Raw genomic sequence first — 18,841 nt, forward strand, 5'->3', positions numbered from 1 at the left:
TATTCACAGGATGTAGCTTTCCCTCCAGCACCTCAGCAACACTCCCTTGCACTCAGGTCTCAAGGAGGGTGTTTGTGAATCACAGCACCTGGTTCCCGTTCATATGACGGCAAAATGGTTAATTGCTTGCCTGCTAACCAAAAGGTCAGCAGTTCAAACCCACCCAGTGGCTGCGTAGGAGAAAGACCTGGCAATTTGCTTCCGTAAAAATTACAGCCTTGAAAACTGTATGGGGTCAGTTCTGCTCTGTCACATGGGGTCACTATGAGTGTGAATCAACTCGTTGGCACCTAACGACAAGTTGCCGATGACTTCGATTGCTGATACAGGTAGAATCAACTTCGTTTTTTTCTCCATGTAATTCTTAGGGAAGTGTTTTGTAAATAATCCAAATTGAGGGACATTCTATAAGATACATGATCAGCACTCCTCAAAACCTGTCAGTCTGTTCCTGTAAAAATTGCCACAAAAAAAAAAAAAAAACCCAAACCTATTGCCATCGAGTCAATTCTGACTCATAGCAACCCTACAGGACAGAGTAGAACTGCCCCACAGAGTTTCCAAGGAGCGCGCCTGGTGGATTTGAACTGCCGACCTTTTGGTTAGCAGCTGTAGCACTTAACCACTATGCCACCAGGGTTTCCCCTGTAAAAATGAGAGCCTAGGAGACCCTATGGGGCAGTTCTGCTCTGTCACATGGGGTCACTATGAGTTGGAATCGACTCGATGGCACCTAACAACACCCTCACCCTTTGTTGATTCGTCTTTTAAAAAAATAACTCTGCTTATGGCCTCATGTAACAAATACTTACTTTCCGTATTTGTTTCTTTTGACTGGAAAGTTGACGAAGTTATTGGATTATTAGAGGAGCTTCTATGACTTTAGTAGCTGTTAGCATTTCAAAATTTTAAGAATTGTTAAAGTCAGATTCTTGTTTCAGGTAATGCGTGGAATTGGCATTAACTACTTCCTGTACAAACATTTTTAAAGACCTCTTTTAATATGTAACCAGACTGTTCCAGGCCTGCTCAGCGCAGGCACACAGACATGAAATGAGTGAAAGCGGAAGAAGCAGCTCTATTTGGTTGGCCAAGCAAAGGAGCACACTGGGACTTGCGTTGCCAAGCTGGCTCCCTGAACAATGGCCCAAGGGTCTTATATCGGTGAAGTAAATGGGCTCTGGGGCCTTCAGGAACGCCTCGAGGTGGGGCCAGCATGCTGATTGGTCTGGCCCGAAAAGGCATTCCCAGGGCAGTATGGCCTTAATGCCTGTGCTCAGCCTAAAAAGGGAGGTCTCTCAAACCAGATCTTAGGCTCAGACCCCTTGCTTCTGAAAGCCTTCCCCAAATTTTGGGCCACTAAAGTTTGGTTCCATCTGGTGGGAGAAGAGTTCTGGATTCATCAGAGGGCGGGATCGATGGTTCTGGCGTGTCAGAAGGGCCAGATCTAGTTCTTGCCAGTTTCGGCTGGTCCTGTGACCCCAGTCTCTTGTGTTCCTTAACTTGTCCAGAAACAGGAAACATACCTAAATAAGGAGACAGCTTAAAGACAGGGACTAAGTTCCTGTATCACAGACGATGGCAGGCCTATTCAAGATGGCCGGCAGATTGCCAGTCTCAAAACAGGTACAAGTTAGCTTTTAATTTTAGGTTTAGGAAGTTGGCATTTTTGTAAGTATAAGCCAAACCAATAATACCAAGAGACGCACCATTTCCCTACTGTTTTTACTGAATGGGGTGCCTGCCTCGGGGATGGCTTTCAGGTAGTTTAACTGAAGCTGGCTGCATTCTATCCTGAAGGCTTCCATGCCAAGTGCAACTAATTTGCCGTCAAGGAACCCTTCCCCCCTGCTCTGGTTTTGCATCAAGGTCTTGCTGAGAGTTAGGAACAGACTTTTTGGTTAAAATGGGACATTAATTATCACAGTGAGAGCCTCATGTTTACATCACCTTCTTTTGCTACATCTAGAAGTTTTCTACAAACATGTTGAGGGTAATTTTAATATAACGAATTACATAATTCATTAAAATGTTTTATTTGGGGCTTCTACAAGGCAAAGGCACCCTTTGTAGAATATTTGGAGCCCTGGTAGCACAGTGGTTAAGAGGTTGGCTGCTAACCAAAAGGTTGGTTGGTAGTTCTAATGCACCAGCCACCCTTGGAAACCCTGTGGGGCTGGTCTGCTTTGTCCTATAGGGTCCCTGTGAGTCGGAAGTGACTTGATGGCAACAGGTTTGGGTTTTTGTAGAATATTTGGAAAAACTACAATGGTGACAATAATGATAAAAAATTCCTAAAAAAAAAAAAACCCAGAGAAAACCCACAGCCAAAGTTTTGGCAAATTTCCTTCTAGTCTTTGTGTGTGTGTGTACGTGTATTTTTTTATATGCTTAGAGTCATTATCTATATGATTTTGTATCCCATTTTTTCAACTTAATATTATACGATGTTGTAAGGAAAAAAATCACAAAGTTTAGTAAAGCAAGAAAGTTTTATTTGGCATATATTCAAAAAGGCAAAAGTGGAAAGTGGACAAGCACGCTGCTGGAGCTAAAGTCTGCCCAAATCTGAGGAATGTTTCAGAATCATCAGTATATACTAACATCACAAAATGGGAGAGATCACTGAAAACGTCGCCCTTGTATCGACTGGCTAAAAATTGCTAGATCAACGTGATTCTATGTTTTAAATCATCTTTCTTAATAATCACTGGTACAGGTTTCAGTAATGACAGTCAGGACGGTCTTTGTTGGTTCAACAGATTTTCTCTTCACTAAATGCTAATAGAAAAAGATAAGCGAGAAAAGTCTTTCGTGTTCTGTTTGATTGGCTTGTGTGAAAGTTCCCTAAAGGATATTTTCTTCCCTAACAGATATTTTCCAGGATTGTCCTAGCTCAGCACACGATGTAGGGGAAGTCAGCATCACCGGACTAAACCAAAAGCTAAGAAGTTTCCCGAACACAACCCAACACTTCACAAGACAGTGTAGCAGGGGCAGGAGTCTGGTGACCATGTTTTCAGGGGACATCTAGGTCAATTGGCCTAACAAAGTTTATTAAGAAAATGCTCTGCATCCCACTTTGGTGAGTGGCGTCTGGGGACTTAAAAGGTAGCGAGCAGCCATCTAAGATGCATCAATTGGTCCCAACCCACCTGGATCAAAGGAGAATGAAGAACACCAAAGACACAAGGAAAATATTAGGCCAAGAGATAAAACGGGCCACATAAACAAGAGACTCCATCAGCCTGAGACTGGAAGAACTAGATGGTGCCCAGCTACCACCAATGACTGCTCTGACAGAGAACACAACAGAGAGTCCCTGATAGAGTGGGAGAAAACTGGGGCGCAGAACTCAAATTCTAGCAAAAAGATCAGACTTAATGGTCTGACTGAGACTGAAGGAATCCCAGAAGACATGGCCCCCGGACTCTGTGTTAACCCAGAACTAAAACCGTTCCTGAAGCCAACTCTTCAGACAAAGATTAGACTGGACTATAAGACATAAAATGATACTCGTGGAGAGTGTGCTTCTTAGTTCAAGTAGATACATAAGACTAAAGGGGCAGCTTATCTCCAGAGGTGAGATGAGAAGGTAGAAAGGGATAGGAGCTGATTGAATGGACATGGGAAATCCAGGGTGGAAAGGAGGAGTGTGCAGTCACATTACAGGGAGAGCAACTAGGGTCACATAACAATGTGTGTATAAATTTTTGTATGAGAAACTAACTTGAGCTGCAAACTTTCACCAAAGCACAATAAAAAGAAAAAAAAAAAATGTAAAACACAGTACACTGAGCTGAGATTAAAGGAGACACTCTGGAAGTCTGGTGCCTGGAAAACAAGAGAGAAGAGGATACCAAGAAGAAATTTCAAATAATGTGGAAGTTTTAAGAAAAGTCTAGAGCACAGTTGTCAACTGGTGGCTTGCAGGACGCATCCATCCCACAGATGTTTTTTGTTTTACCTATACAAAAAAAAAGCCATCGAGTCAATTTTGACTCATACTGACCCTATAGGACAAAGTAGAACTGCCCCACAGGGTTTCCAAGCCTGTACTCTTTATGGAAGCAGACTGCCACGTCTTTTCTCTTGCAGAGCAGCTGGTGGCTTTCAACTTTCGACCCTTCAATTGGCAGCCAAGTGCTTTAACCACTGCACCACCAGGGCTCTTTTTGCCTATACAAGGTTTTAAAAACTACGTTAATTAGTTGCCAACATTTAAAAATGGGGGATTGTACATAAATATCTAGATTTCCTGCTTCTGTTGAAAAATTTGGAGATTGGGCACCATTGAGTCAGTAATAGTTTTCCTGCAGCGCCTGTGAACAGGTAGACAGAAGTGAGGGCAGTTGCCCTGTTTGCGTGTTCTCTCATTCACTCCAGTCTCGATGGTGCCCTGTTCAGTCATTTATGGCACCTAACTATCCCAGCAGGTGTTTGGTTTTGTGGCCTCTGGTCTGATTGAGTTGGTCTAAGTTCTTTCCAGCTTTGTGAAATCACTGTGAAATACATGAGGAGAACTTGCTTCAAACAGGAATCCCAAAGAACATCTCCAAGCACCATAGTAAGCCAGCATGGCCCTTTTGGAAAGCAGTTTAGCCAAGGCATCAAGGGCTTTCAAAAAGTCCATCAACCTTGATCCCAGTTTCACCCTTGGGAGACACTGTCCTAAAGAGACACTGCCCAATCTGCCTAAAGGTCATCACAAGTTTATAATAGAAAACAACAAGGAGCTGCAGAAACGTTTATGCCGAAACCTCTAGGTAAACGCTGTTACACAGACCTGTTGGTGTTAGTTGCCATCAAGTAAACCCCGACATGGAAGAGAACAACATGTTTCTCAGTCCTGTACCATCTTTACTGTCACTGCTGTGTCTGAGGCCATTGTTGTGCCTAGTGTGTCAGTCCATCTCAGTGAGGCTTTCCCTTGTTCTCATACGTACTCCTGGTCGGACAGAACAAGGGGATACTGAGTTTTTTAAAGCCAGGAAAGGTGTGCGTCAGGGTTGCATCCTTTCACCATACCTTTTCAATCTGTATGCTGAGCAAATAATCTGGGAAGCTGGACTATATGAAGAAGAACGGGGCATCGGGATTGGAGGAAGACTCATTAACAACCTGCGTTATGCAGATGACACAACCTTGCTTGCTGAAAGTGGACCTGAAACACTTCCTGATGAAGATCAAAGACCACAGCCTTCGGTATGGATTACACCTCAACATAAAACAAAAATCCTCACAACTGGACCAGTAAGCCACATCATGATAAATGGAGACAACGCTGAAGTTGTCAAGGATTTCATTTTACTTGGATCCACAATCAACAGCCATAGAAGCAGCAGCCAAGAAATCAACAGACACATTGCATTGGACAAATCTGCTGCAAAAGACCTCTTCAAAGTGTTGAAAAGAAGTCACTTTGAAGACTAAGGTGTGCCTGACCCAAGCCATGGTATTTTCAATCGTATCATTTGCATATGAAAGCAGGACAGTGAATAAGGAAGACTGAAGAAGAATTGACTCCTTTGAATTGTGGTGTTGGCAAAGAATATTGAATATACCACGGACTGCCAAAAGAACAAACAAATCTGTCTTGGAAGAAGTACAACCAGAATGCTCCTTAGAAGCAAGGATGGCAAGTATACATCTCACATACTTTGGACATGTTGTCAGGAGGGATCAGTCCCTGGAGAATGACATCATACTTAGTAAAATAAAGGGTCAGCAGAAAAGAGGAAGACCTTCAACGAGATGGATTGACACAGTGGCTGCAACAATGGGCTCAAGCGTAATGGCCATTGTAAGGATGGCGCAGGACAGGGCAGTGTTTTGTTCTGTGGTACATAGGGTCGCTATAAGTTGGAACCGACTTGATAGCACCTAACAACAACAACAACCTGGTGGACTCTAATGTATAGATGGAGCCCTGGTGGTGCAGTGGTTAAGAGCTCAACTGCTTACCAAAAGGTCAGCAGTTCAAATACACCAGCCACTCTTTGGAAACCCTATGAGACAGTTCTACTCTGTCCTATAAGGTCACTATAATGTATAGATAAAAAATTAATGTATTCATGAGGAAATAATCAAATACCATTTGAGCATCATTCTACTAAACAACAGGCTTGTTCTTTTCAAAAATGTTAATTCATAAATGTCAAAGGAAAACTGAGGAGCCGTTTACTGAAGGATGCCCAGGAGACACAATAACTAAATTCAATGCATTATCCGTGACCTGATCCCAATTTGGAAAAGTATTGCTATAAAAGACATGAATGGAGCAGTTGGCTAAATTTGAATATTATTAGGTAATTTCTAATATCGTTAGCTAATTCTAATGAGATTGATATTAAATGCCCTAAATTTGATCATTGTGTCGTGATTATATAAGAGTATCATTTCTTAGTAGATGTGTGTCAAAATATTTAGGACTAAAGGATCATAAAGTCCTCAACTCAATCTCAAAGGACTGACAAGAAAAAAAAAAAACCCCAATAATATTAGCTATATATATATATATATATATGTAACAGAGATAGAAATAAAGCAGATGGGGCAAAGTGTTAGCAATGCTAAATATGGATGAAGGATAAATGGGTGTTTATTGTTCTATTCTTGTAATTTTTCTGGGGTTTAAAATTTTTTCAAAATATGAAGCCAAAAACAGGTGCTCATCTGGACAATGATTAAGACAAAATGTTGAATAAATTCGGAGCACATTAGAAAAAATAAAAGATTGTCCTAGCTATTTGTCTTTATCTTAGGGCCCAGTTGATGTTTCCTTGTGAGCCCATCTCTAGCTGGGTCACATTCTCTATGCTTAAGGGTAGGAAACAATGCAATATTATTTCCTAAATCAATGATGAGCATTTCCCCCATATCTCCTACCATTAAATCAATAAACATGATTTTTAATGGCTACATAGGCTTTTTCTGTGTGCATGTATTTATTGGGGACATTTAGGCTGTTTATTTATTAATTTATTTTTACTATGGAGTAGGGACAAAGAAAGCCTTCCCCGGGAGCTGGCACCTTGAATTCATGCTTATAGCCTACTAGACTGTGAGAGAATAAACTTCTGTTTGTTAGAGCCATCCGCTTGTAGTGTCTGTTATAACAGCACTAGGTAACTAGATAACCTTGCTTGGTGAAAGTGAAGAGGACTTGAAGCACTTATTGATGAAGATCAAAGACCACAACCTTCATTGTTGATTATACCTCAACATAAAGAAAACAAAAAATCCTCACAAATGGACCAATAAGCAACATCATGATAAACGGAGAAAAGATTGAAGTTGTCAAGGATTTCATTTTACTTGTATCCACAATCAACACCCATGGAAGCAGCAGTCAAGAAATCAAAAATGCATTGCATTGGGCAAATCTGCTCCAAAAGACCTTAAAGTGTTAAAAAGCAAAAGTGTCACCTTGAAGACTGTGCCTGACCTAAGCCATTGTGTTTTCAGTAGCCTCAAACACAAGCGAAAGCTGGACAATGAATAAGGAAGACCGAAGAAGAATTGACGCCTTCGAATTGTGGTGATTTCCGAAGAATACTGAATATACCATGGACTGCCAAAAGAACGGACAAATCTGTCTTGGAAGGACAACCAGCATGCTTCTTAGAGGCAAGGATGGCGAGAGTATGTCTCACATACTTTAGACGTATTATCAGGAAGAATCAGTCTCTGGAGAAAAGCATCATGCTCGGTAAAGAAGAGGCTCAGAGAAAAAGAGAAAGACCTTCAACGAGGTGGATTGACCCAGTGGCTGCAACATTGAGCTCAAGCATGATTGTGAGGATGGCGTAGGACTGGGCAGTGTTTCGTTCTATTTTCCGTAGGGTCGCTGTGAGTCGGAACTGACTTGATGGGACGTAACAACAACAACAGATAACTAAGAAACCATCTTTTTCTTTAAAACCAAGCAACCGAACAAAACATAGACATGTAAGCAACCTGATCTTCACTTAGTAAGGGGTGGGGTCTTTGCTTAACACAAATGAGATTATGTCAGCTGCCGTGCCCAAAGCCCTCCAGTGGCTTCTGGGACTCCTGGGATAAAGCAGAGCTACACAGCATGGCTGAGAGGTCCCCACATGGTCCAGCCTGGCGAAGCCCTACAGTCCCTCCAGCAGCCACATCGACCTGCTTCAGTTCCTTGTGCTCTCCGGTTCCCTCCTTCTCCCTCGGCATGTGCCAGGATCCCTTTCTGCTCCTCTGCCCAGCGGGGCCGTCCTGCAGATCTCAGAGCCCCCAGCAGCTTCTGAGAGAGCTTCTGTTGTCTCTGACCAAGTTGTTCCTTCTTGTCATAGACCTCACTGTAGCTCTCATGGCCATTGCAACCACCGTGTCCCGGTGTCACCATGTGGCCATGTCTCCTTGAAGTCAGAGCCTGTTCTGATTTTTCTACCATTGTATCCCCAAGAGACAGCATAGTGACAGGCATGCTCAAAGACCATTTGTTGAGTGAAGGAATTCATGAATGAATTAAAAAAATTAAAAACAGAGATAAGCAAATAGAATAGAAATCATCACAAATTCCAACATCAAGGGCTTGTTAACCACTGTCATACTTTGTTGTATATCGTTCCAAACACACAAACACACACATTTTTGTATATTCTGTTTTATTTAAAACTAGGAACATAAAATTACTTTTTAGCCTGTATTGTCTTTAATATATTGTTAATGTTTAATATCAACAAAGTTTCTGCTATATAATTTTAAAAGATACTGAATAACTATCCCATGTAATCTAGGTTATTCTTTTTTTTTCTCTTACAAATTTCGCTACAATGAATATCGTGATACCTGCTTTTTTTGCACCACTGAGTGATTATTTCTCTAGTATAAATTTCTAGAAATGGAATTATTGGGTCAAAGGATATTTGCTTTATTTTGGTAATTATTTCAAGTATTTTTAGTGGACTTTTTTTTTATTTATATGTACAAAATACAAAATGCAAAAGGCTATACTGTGAAAAATAAGTTTCCCTTCCATTCCTGTTCCCTTGCCACCCCATTCTCCTCCCCAGTGGCAACCATTGTTACTCTAAAAAACCAAACCTATTGCTGTCCAGTCGATTCCGACTCATAATGACCCTATAGGACGGAGAGAACTGCCCCATAGAGTTTCCAAGAGAAGCTGGTGGATTTGAACTGCCAACTTTTTGGTTAGCAGCCAAGCTCTTAACTACTGCACCACGCTAGGGCTCCAAAGTGCCTAATATTATCAAAAGGAACTTTGAGACAGAACCCCTTCCAGAAAAACTTTTATCGGCTTACACGCTCACCATTCCTAAACTCTTGCCAACGCTGGGCATTTGCTTACTTGTTCATCTCTGCCATTCCAGTAGGTAAGAATGCCATCTCATTATTCTTTCACTTTGCACTTACTTAGTTTCTGGGTAAAGGTTTTGTATTTCATGTTTATTGGATTAAAAAAAAAATTGGTGCAAAATGAGTATCATTATCCTCATTTTCAGATTGGAGGACAAACTAACTTGTCCACTGTCTCAGAGCAATTGGTTGACTAGGGGCAGAGCTAGGGTTCAAGTCCAGGTTCACCTACCCCCAAACCTTCTGTTGCCATTCATGAATTTTTTTAATATACTTTATTTTTCCTGATTAGGTAAGAAAAAGATCCCCTTGTACAGGCACTAAGACACCTCTCCCTCAGGCTTGGGATTCGGTAAGTAATGCTTTCCTTCTCTCCGGGGTTGCCTTTCTATAAGAAAAGGGATTCCTGATGGCGCAGTGGTTAAAGCACTCAGCCACCAACCCAAAGACGGGCAGTTTGAACCCACCATCCGCTCCATGGGAGAAGGATGTTGGCAGTCTGCTTCTGTAAAGATTACAGCCTTGGAAACCCTATGGAGCAGTTCTGCTCTATCTTATAGGGTCGCTATGAGTTGTCATTAACTCAGTGGCCACGGGTTTGGTTGGTTTGGTTCTATAAGAGGGCTGCTACATTCGACTGCAAACGTATAGCTCGATAAAGATGTTTATGTTTTTCTGGTAGGTGGAAGAAATTGTTCACGGTGGGATTACTAGGAATCTACCAGCTTTTTATAACGTGCTGCGGTCCTATGACCTTGGAGACACTGGCTTCATTAGTCGAATTAATTTCAAGAAGATTATGCGCACATTCTGCCCATTTTTAACGGGAGAACATTTAATAAAGTAAGTTTTTTGGTAATAAAATTAATTCCTGTCATGTTTTCCATCAAGTCTGTTTTATAATTCTAAACCTTTTCTTAGGCATTTCTGAATATTAATAGGGAATATTGGTAATAGCCACTGTTCATTGACCATCTACTAAGTGCTGGGCATTGGCTATGAGCTGCATGTACATTACAGGATTTACTTCTCACTACAGCCCTGTAATACGTTGTTGTTAGTTGCCATTGAGCCGATTCCGAGTCCCTGGGTTTTGCGAATGGTTAAGCACTCAACCACCGTCAAGAACAAGGGAACCCCTCAGTGAGATGGACTGACAACAGCCACAACACTGGAGTCACACGTTCCAGTGACCCTGAAGATGGCGCAGAACCAGGCAACATTTCATTCTGTTGTACACAAGGTCCTCATGAGCCAGACATGACTGAATGGCAGCTAACAACAACCAGGAGCAGATGCTGTGGGAGGCAAGATGGAATAATGACACAGGTAGAGCACAGGTTTTGGAGAAACACAGAGGCAGGCTGGGCTCCAGGCCCCACTGTTCTCTAGCTGTGCGAATTTGAGTAGATACTTGACTTCTCCAGCCCTCAGTTTCCTCATCCATAAAAAGGAAGCATAATAGGAGGTGCCATCAGCCACCACAGTACGACAAACTGACAGAGGGGTGGCGGATAGTTCTACCAGGAATAAATCTGTGATGAAAACACTTAGAGATTCAAGATATGCCTTGGAGTAGAAGTGGCTGGCTTGCCAGTGGTTTGGGTTGGGGTAAGGTAAGAAGGAATGGAGATGCCTTCTGGCTCGAGTGACTGGGTGCTCAGGGTTGCCATCCCGGATCGGAGACTGGGGAGGAACAGTTTCAGGAGTCAAACCCGGAAGATCCATTTTGGACATGTCAACAGGGTGTTGACACTCGTGATACAATGCCACCTAGAGTGACTGGTTACTCTCCATCCCACCCCTAGCCCAGCCCCCACGGTCCCGCTGTACCATCACCAACTTCCCTTGTCACGGCCTTTATCATTTATTGTTTATGTTTATTATCTGTGTCACCCCACCAAGGATGTAATGGTAAGGGACTTTGTCTTTTCACCTCTGAAGCCCTGGTGCCTGGACTACACTCAGGGCTTCATAGGTATTGAGTGGATGAATGAACAAAATCAAATGGAAGAGGCATGCAGGCCGTGGGGTATTTGAGACTGAAGCCTCTCCGATCCACTTGCCAGACTTTATCTGTCTCAACTGCAAATCTGATCATGTTCAAACCCTACCTAAAGCACTTTAACACTCAGCCGCTAACCAAAAGGTTGATAGTTTGAACCCACCAGCCACTCCGCAGGAGAAAAGACCTGGCTATCTGCTTCCATAAACATCACAGCCTGGAAAACGCTGTGGGGCAGTTCTATTCTGTCCTATAGGGTCACTGTGAGTCAGAATCAACTTGACAGCACATGACAACAACAACAGCAATGAGGTTCCAGAAATTATAGCATGCACAGCTGAAGTCAAGAACCTAGCAGAAGTGCTGTGAAGAAATGGAATTAACTTATTTATACCCTAAACTGACACCTTAGAAAATTCTAGAAAGCACACGCTCCATTGGGTGTCAGAGTGATGATGTCATCACATACTACGTAGCCTCTGGAAGACTCCACTGTATACACGTGAGAGAATGAGGGTATGAAAGGCAAATATCCATATCACTGGCCGTCAAGTCCATTCCAACTTAGGGCCACCCTGTGTGTGTCAGAGTAGGATGCTCCATAGGGTTTTGTTTTGTTTTTTTTTCAGTTTTCATTGTGCTTTAAGTGAAAGTTTACAGATCAAGTCAGTCTCTCATACAAAAATTTATATACACCTTGCTGTATACTCCTAGCTGCTCTCCCCCTAATGAGACAGCACACTCTCCATAGGGTTTTCAGTGGCTGATTTTTCAGAAGCAGACCGCCAGGCTTTTCTTCCGATGTGCCTCTGGATGGGTTCGAATCGCCAACCTTTCTGTTAGTAGCCGAGTACTTAACCATCTGTGCCACTCAGGGACTCCACAAGGCTAGGAACATCTTAATATTGATATGAGACAGTTTTGACCTTATTGATGCCCTGAAAGTGCCCTCAGGGCACCCCTGGGGTCACCACTTGGGTCGTAGGATCATGAAGTCATGGAGCTGGACTCGAACCCGGCAGGCTGGTGCCAGGGCCAGATCCACAGTGGCTCTGCTCTGTTGCTTTGTGAATTTCAATGAATATGTGATTTTTTGTTTTGGTTCTCAGGCTCTTATATTTACCAAGTTTGTTATAATTAGTACATACAACTTTTAGAATTTAAAAACATATTAAGAAACAAAATATTAAAAAGGAAAAGAAATAAGTCCTGGTCTTTCTTCAAGCCTGGGCTGACTGTATTGGCATATCCACGTTTTCTAAAAGGTTCGCACATGCTGAAGTTCCAGTATAAATAGCTCCGTAATTCCATACCAAAATGTCTAATTATAAAAGTATTTTTTATTTGTTACATCTTCATTGAGGTGTAATCTACATACAGTAAGCTTCACGCATCTAAATTATACAATTTGATGAAATTTCTCAGATGTTTACACCCATGAAACCATCACAAGATGGCAGACATTTCCATCTCCCCCCGAAGCTTTCTTTTCTGCTTTCCCAATCCATCTTTCCCTCCATGCCTATCCCCAATCAACCACCGATCTGTTTTCTGTCACTGTGGATTGCTTTGCATTTTTGAGGATTTTCTGGCCTGGCATAATGGGCTTGTGGCTAATCCGTGTTGTTGTCTATCAACAGCTGCTTCTTTTTTCGTTGCTGAGTAGTATTCCATGTGTGGGTTTACCACAGTTTGTGTATCGGCTTATCTGCTAATGGTTATTTGGTTTGTTTCCAGTTTTTGACTATTACAAATAAAACTTCTGTACTTATACAAGTCTTTGTGTAGACACATTTTCGTTTACTTGGGTAAATAGGAGTGGAATGGCTCTTTCCTCCGGTAAGTGCGTATTCAATGCCAAACTGCCTTCCAAAGTGATTGTACCATTTTACACTCCCACCAGCGGTGGATGAGAGCTGTAGTCACTCACATCCTCACCAACACTTGATAAGGTCAAGTCTTGTTGATTTTAGTTTTTTTTAATGGGTGCGTTTTTAATGATTTTTTTTAAAATCCAGACTCTGCAGTAAGTTTCAGGATACTGCTTCCGGAAGAATCCTTTACAAGAAACTTCTGGCAAGCATAGGAATTAATGGCTTACCCACTGGCTCCCCAAATCTTGTTCCAACACATCAGCTGTCAACTGAGCATGTTCAAAAAGAGGAACAGCAGTGGCCGGATCTTCCCGAGAGGTAAGTGGACCGCAGTGAAAGCACGTGTTAACATTACAGTGCCTGTCATGTAATAGGTACCTAGGAAGTATTTGAAGACCGAGGGAGTGTTTTCATATTTTATCATTTAAATGAGAAAGATGGCACACTATAAGTAGAGTGATTAGTCCTGTGGAATTTTAGATCAAGAAGCTGTCTTAGGAATGATTGAATCCACCTATTAATTTTGGCAGTGAAGGTGCTGAGGCCTGAGAGATTCAGTGACTTACCTAGGCTCGCTCACTAACTCGGTGCCAGGCCTGGGCCAAGGCTCCAGGGCTCCTGACTCCGGAGGATCCGTTTGCAACTCACTGTTACATACCTCCATTCCCCTTTATGCTTTTCCAGAAACTTAGATTTCTTACCGCCTTTTAATATTTATTACAAAATACAGCCGTTAAACTGGTTCCCATTTTCTAATGTGGATGATAGGCCTATTAAATGATTTCCAAATTAAATTGTAACAATAAAACATACTTAGTAGATCTTTAAAAAAAATCAGGCTAGTGAATATTCTAGCTCTTGCTCCTTTTGAAAAATATAGGCTTAGTCTAATGAAAAGATATTATTTTAACTTGCCTGTTGATGGTTTATAATAAATCCATAAGGACATGTAAAACGTTCAGCTATTCAGCAGATTTCACTTTGTCACATCCCTCTTAAAACGTTCTTAAGCACAGAGCAATGGGAATATTTTAATGATACGCTAATGAATTCACATATCTGGGCATTTCGGTAGTCGCTGCTTTATAAATGGGCGGAAAGATGGCATTTGAAGAGAAAGGTTCGGTATCCCGTGGTAAGATATGTGGCCTCCTAAAGCCAGTGAAAGAAGTCATGGCAGTTGAGGGGTCCATAAAACAGATTAGGCCTCCCTGGCGAGCTCTTCACTGCGGAGGGAAGCAGCAGGGGAGAACAGAAGTCCCCTCTCCACAGGCATCTGATGGCCAGTTTGTTCTTCCACCAAAAATGGGGCCAAAGAGCTGAGGAAATAATTACCCTCTGAACACACACACACACATGCACACACTAAAAAAATAACACACTACATCGTATCAAATTTACATTTTCTGGATCAAGTTGATCCTGTAAATCAACTTGGAATAATTGTGGGCTTCCCTTCATTTGTGTGGAATTTTGATGACTCCCTTGACCTAAACTAAAGAAAAAAACTAAACCCGCTGTCGTGGAGTCAACTCCGACTCCTAGTGACTCCGTAGGACAGAGTAGAACTGCCCCAGAGAGTTTCCAAGGCTGTAGTCTTTACGGAAACAGACTGCCACATCTTGCTCCCAGGGAGCTGCTGGTGGCTTCAAACCACCAACCTTTAGGTTAGCAGCCGAGCACTTAACCACTGAACCACCAGTTACGGCAAAATGGCCCATTGCTTTAATTTAAAGCTTTATAATGGGTGCTGACTTAAAATTTTCCTGGTTCACAAAAATATCCCTTTTCAACCATATCTACCCAGCCGCATGCCATATTCAACCAGCTCAAAGCACACCTCCACCCACCTCCCTTACCCCCCACCTTGCTGCCATTTCTTCTCCCCTCCACTTTGCTGCCATATACTGGCACAACAGGAAGAGGTTTTACTTAGGCAGAGTGGTCCTGACCTCACCATCCGGCTCTGTGACTAACAAGGTACGGGAACTTAAGGTGTCCGTAAATCATTCTGTCCCTTAGTCGTTCTGGAGCACCTGCTTCCTCATTGTGAAACAGGGATGGTAGCCTCCTTGTTGTGGTGGTTCAGGAGAAAATGGACGAGGTCTATAGGAAGCACAAGGTGTGTGTAAGCTGACTCCGAGCCTAAATGCTTGCTTGCTATTTTAGAGTCAAACCCACTGAAGATAAAACCCCTGTGACCAAGAATCTGACCAAAGAAGAAGTTGTTGAAAAACTCAAAAACTGTATACAGCAGCATGACCCAGCATTCCGAAAGCGATTTCTGGACTTCAGCAAGGAGCCTCACAGGAAAATTAATGAACATGACTTCAGGAAGGTAGGCTGGTGGTTTCTCTGTATCTCTTTCCTGAAGGAGCATGGTTCTTTTTTTTTGTTGTTGTGCTTTAAGTGAAAGTTTACAAATCAAGTCAGTCTCTCATACAAAAACTCATATACACCTTGCTATGTACTCCTAGTTGCTCTCCACCTAATGAGACAACACACTCCTCCTCTCCACCGTGTATTCCCCGTGTCCATTCAAACCAGCTCCTGTTCCCCCTGCCTTCTCGTCTCCCCTCCAGACAGGAGCTGCCCACATAGTCTCATGTGTCTACTTGATCCAAGAAGCTCACTCCTCACGAGTATCATTTTCTGTCTTACAGTCCAGTCCAATCCCTGTCTGAAGAGTTGGCTTTGGGAATGGTTCCAGTCTTGGGGTATGGTCTGGGGACCATGACCCCAGGGTCTCTCTAGTCTGAGGCAGACCATTAAATTTGGTCTTTTTATGAGAATTTGAGGTCTGCATCCCACTGTTCTCCTGCTCCATCAGGGATTCTCTGTTGTGCTCCCTGTCAGGACAGACATTGGTTGTAGCGGGGCACCGTCTAGTTCTTCTGGTCTCAGGCTGATGTAGTCTCTGGTTTATGTGGCCCTTTCTGTCTCTTGGGCTCATATTTACCTTGCGCCTTTGGTGTTCTTCATTCTCCTTTTTTCCAGGTGGGTTGAGACCAATTGATGCATCTTAAATGGTTTCTTGGTAGCGTTTAAGACCCTAGACATCACTCACCAAAGTGGGATGCAGAATGTTTTCTTGATACCTTTTGGTATGCCAGTTGACCTAGATGTCCCCTGAAAGCATGGTTATTTTCTTATAAAAGCATCTCTAAAGGATAGGAACTCAGTTTTTGGCAATGGTTTTATTCTGGGGCAAAGGAGATCCGTTTTTAGGCATCTTTCAACAATTTTAAAAGAACTCTTTTGGACAAAAATGTCTTTGGCAAGTTTCTTCAGTGACTACTTACACTATGGGTGTGGCCGGCTTTAATATTCAAACGTTTAAAACAGAGGACTCCTTGACGCAGGGCTTGGCTGCCCGCCACGTACCTGGCGGTGTGTGTCGTGGGGCTGAACGGGGGTGGGAGGACGAAGACGCCAGGGCCCCTCCCTGCCAGCCAGGAGCTCTCGAGATGCTTGTGATAACAGAGCTGGGGTGGGTTCCTCTAGGAAGTGAAAAAACAAGATTCAAAAAACAACCTGGCAGGGAAATATGGGAAACTCAGAGAGCTGACTTGCATGTGCTTATGGGAACCGGCAAGCTTCTGCCAGCAAGCACGGAGCTGGAAGGGTTCAGCACAGACTTCTCAGGAACTAATTTAAATGATGGCTTAAAATTCCTATTACCATCGCTTTAGCTAATCATCTCCAGCGATTTTTAAGAAAAGCATTTCAGTTAATAGGCTGAGACGTCCATGTGGACAGATTCAGAAGGCCGTGAAATATATTTCCAAGAAGAGAGTAATTACATTAGTGTCACCGTTTACCCACGGCCTGCCCCCTGCCAGGCTTTGTGACAGGCTCCTTACCGATGTTACTTCTCGGCCTCACAACAGCAGCACGGTGGACGGTGGACTGGAGGGGGAGCAGGGCTGGAGGTACAGTGAAGGGGGGTTAGAGAGCCACTGAAACGGTCCAGACCTAACACCTGCCCCCCCGCCCCCGCAAAAAAAGTCCAGGGTCTGATGTTATGTATGGGGCCAGGGGAAGGAGGGTAGATTTCAGAAATACTTAGGAATAAGAAGGGGATGAAGGGTAGGAAATAGGGGATGGGGGATGAAATGAATCAGAGAGAATAGGGAGGGGAAGGATTCCAGGATGGTGTCCAGATTTCTGGCTGGGCCTCAGGTGCTTGGCAGTCAGTCATGGATGACATTGCTGAGGGCAGTTTCAGTGGGGCGGATGGTGGCGGGGGTGGAAGCCAAACTGCAGTGGATTAGAAGTTGTTGTTGTTAAGTGCCGTCGAGTTGGTTTCAGCTCATGGTGACCGTGTGTACGACAGAACACTGCCCGGTCCTGTACCATCCTCACAACCGTTGTTAGGCGTGAGCCCATCAGCGCAGCCACCGTGTTAAAAGTAATCAGGTGCAGTTCACCTGCCCCTCCAGCCCCCACCTCTCCTCCTCAGGGCAGTTAGTCCTGGATTTTATTTCTCCCACATCACCTGGGCCACCTTGCCCCTGATGCAACGCTAGTCTTCAGCTGCCACAGTGCTCAGCATCCCAACCCAGTCAGCTCCCAGGATATTACAGCTGGAAAGTGAGAATTGACCAGTCTGCCTCTGATTTTCCAGAGAGGGGAAGTGACTGCCTTAGACACGCGGCAGTAGGTGGTGGCAAAGCTGGGGCTATCACCACTACGGCCGACTCCAAGGGAGGCTTTTTACCTTCCCCGTACGCCGCCTCACCTGAGGACGCCTCAGGCAATCAGCTCAGCGGTGGGCTCTTCCATCTTGCAACTTTTTATGCTACTGATATGCCAGTGACTGGCTGCATCAATCTGTTGTATCCACCTACCGACTAGAACTCTCCGCGGGAGCGTCTCTTAGATGCTCTGCCAGCAGCCTTCCCCTGTCCCTTCCTGGCAGCCTTGTTCCCAGGCCTCAGGCCTAACATGGAGTCTTTCCTGACTCTGCTCTTTCTCTTATATCCACATCCAGTCCATCAGCACCTGCTGGCACCCTTCTTAACGTTCCAGAATACAATGACTTCTCACCACCTATCCTGCTGGCCGGAGCCACTGTCATCTCTGTTGGTCTCCTTGCTCTGCCCTTGTCCCGCTACATTTTATTCTCAACACAGCAGCCAGAGTGGCCTTCCAACCAGTAACTCATATCAGGACATTCCTGCTCAGAGCCCTGCAATGGCTCCCCATCTCCCCAGATAACACCGGAGTCCTAAAAAGCCCTAGAAGGCCCTGCCTGGCCTAGCCACCTGCCACCTCTCTGACACCTGTGACCACCGGCCATCTTTCTGGTGTCTGTGACCACCCCCCACCTCCCTGATGCCTGTGACCACCCACCACCTCTCTGACACTTGTGACCACCAGCCGCCTCCCTAATGCTGGTGATCACCCTTTACCTCTCTGACTTCAACTCTTACCACGCCTCTTGGCTCTAACCTCTCTCACGTGGCTCCTGCCACAGCAGCCTCCCGCTCTTTCTGACACACAGACACGCTTCTGCCTTTTCACGGGCTGTTCCCCCTGCCTGGAACACTGTTTCTCAGATTCTGTAGCTTACCGCCTTCACGGCTTCATTTCACCATCTTCACTGCAGCAGCCCTGA

General features: G+C 43.9%; 1 protein-coding gene across 1 annotated transcript in view; it reads left to right on the forward strand.

The window, feature by feature from the left end:
• Window positions 1-18,841, forward strand: part of EFCAB6 (EF-hand calcium binding domain 6) — a 338,133-nt gene that overhangs the window by 131,550 nt on the left and 187,742 nt on the right. The window contains exons 12-15 of the mRNA XM_003419798.3: window positions 9,635-9,694; window positions 10,025-10,185; window positions 13,366-13,539; window positions 15,391-15,559. Of these exons, the coding sequence (XP_003419846.2) occupies window positions 9,635-9,694; window positions 10,025-10,185; window positions 13,366-13,539; window positions 15,391-15,559 (564 nt within the window). The remainder of the gene's footprint in view (window positions 1-9,634; window positions 9,695-10,024; window positions 10,186-13,365; window positions 13,540-15,390; window positions 15,560-18,841) is intronic.

This window comes from Loxodonta africana, chromosome 4 (genome assembly GCF_030014295.1).
Source record: "Loxodonta africana isolate mLoxAfr1 chromosome 4, mLoxAfr1.hap2, whole genome shotgun sequence".
Classification (NCBI taxonomy): Eukaryota; Metazoa; Chordata; class Mammalia; order Proboscidea; family Elephantidae; genus Loxodonta; species Loxodonta africana.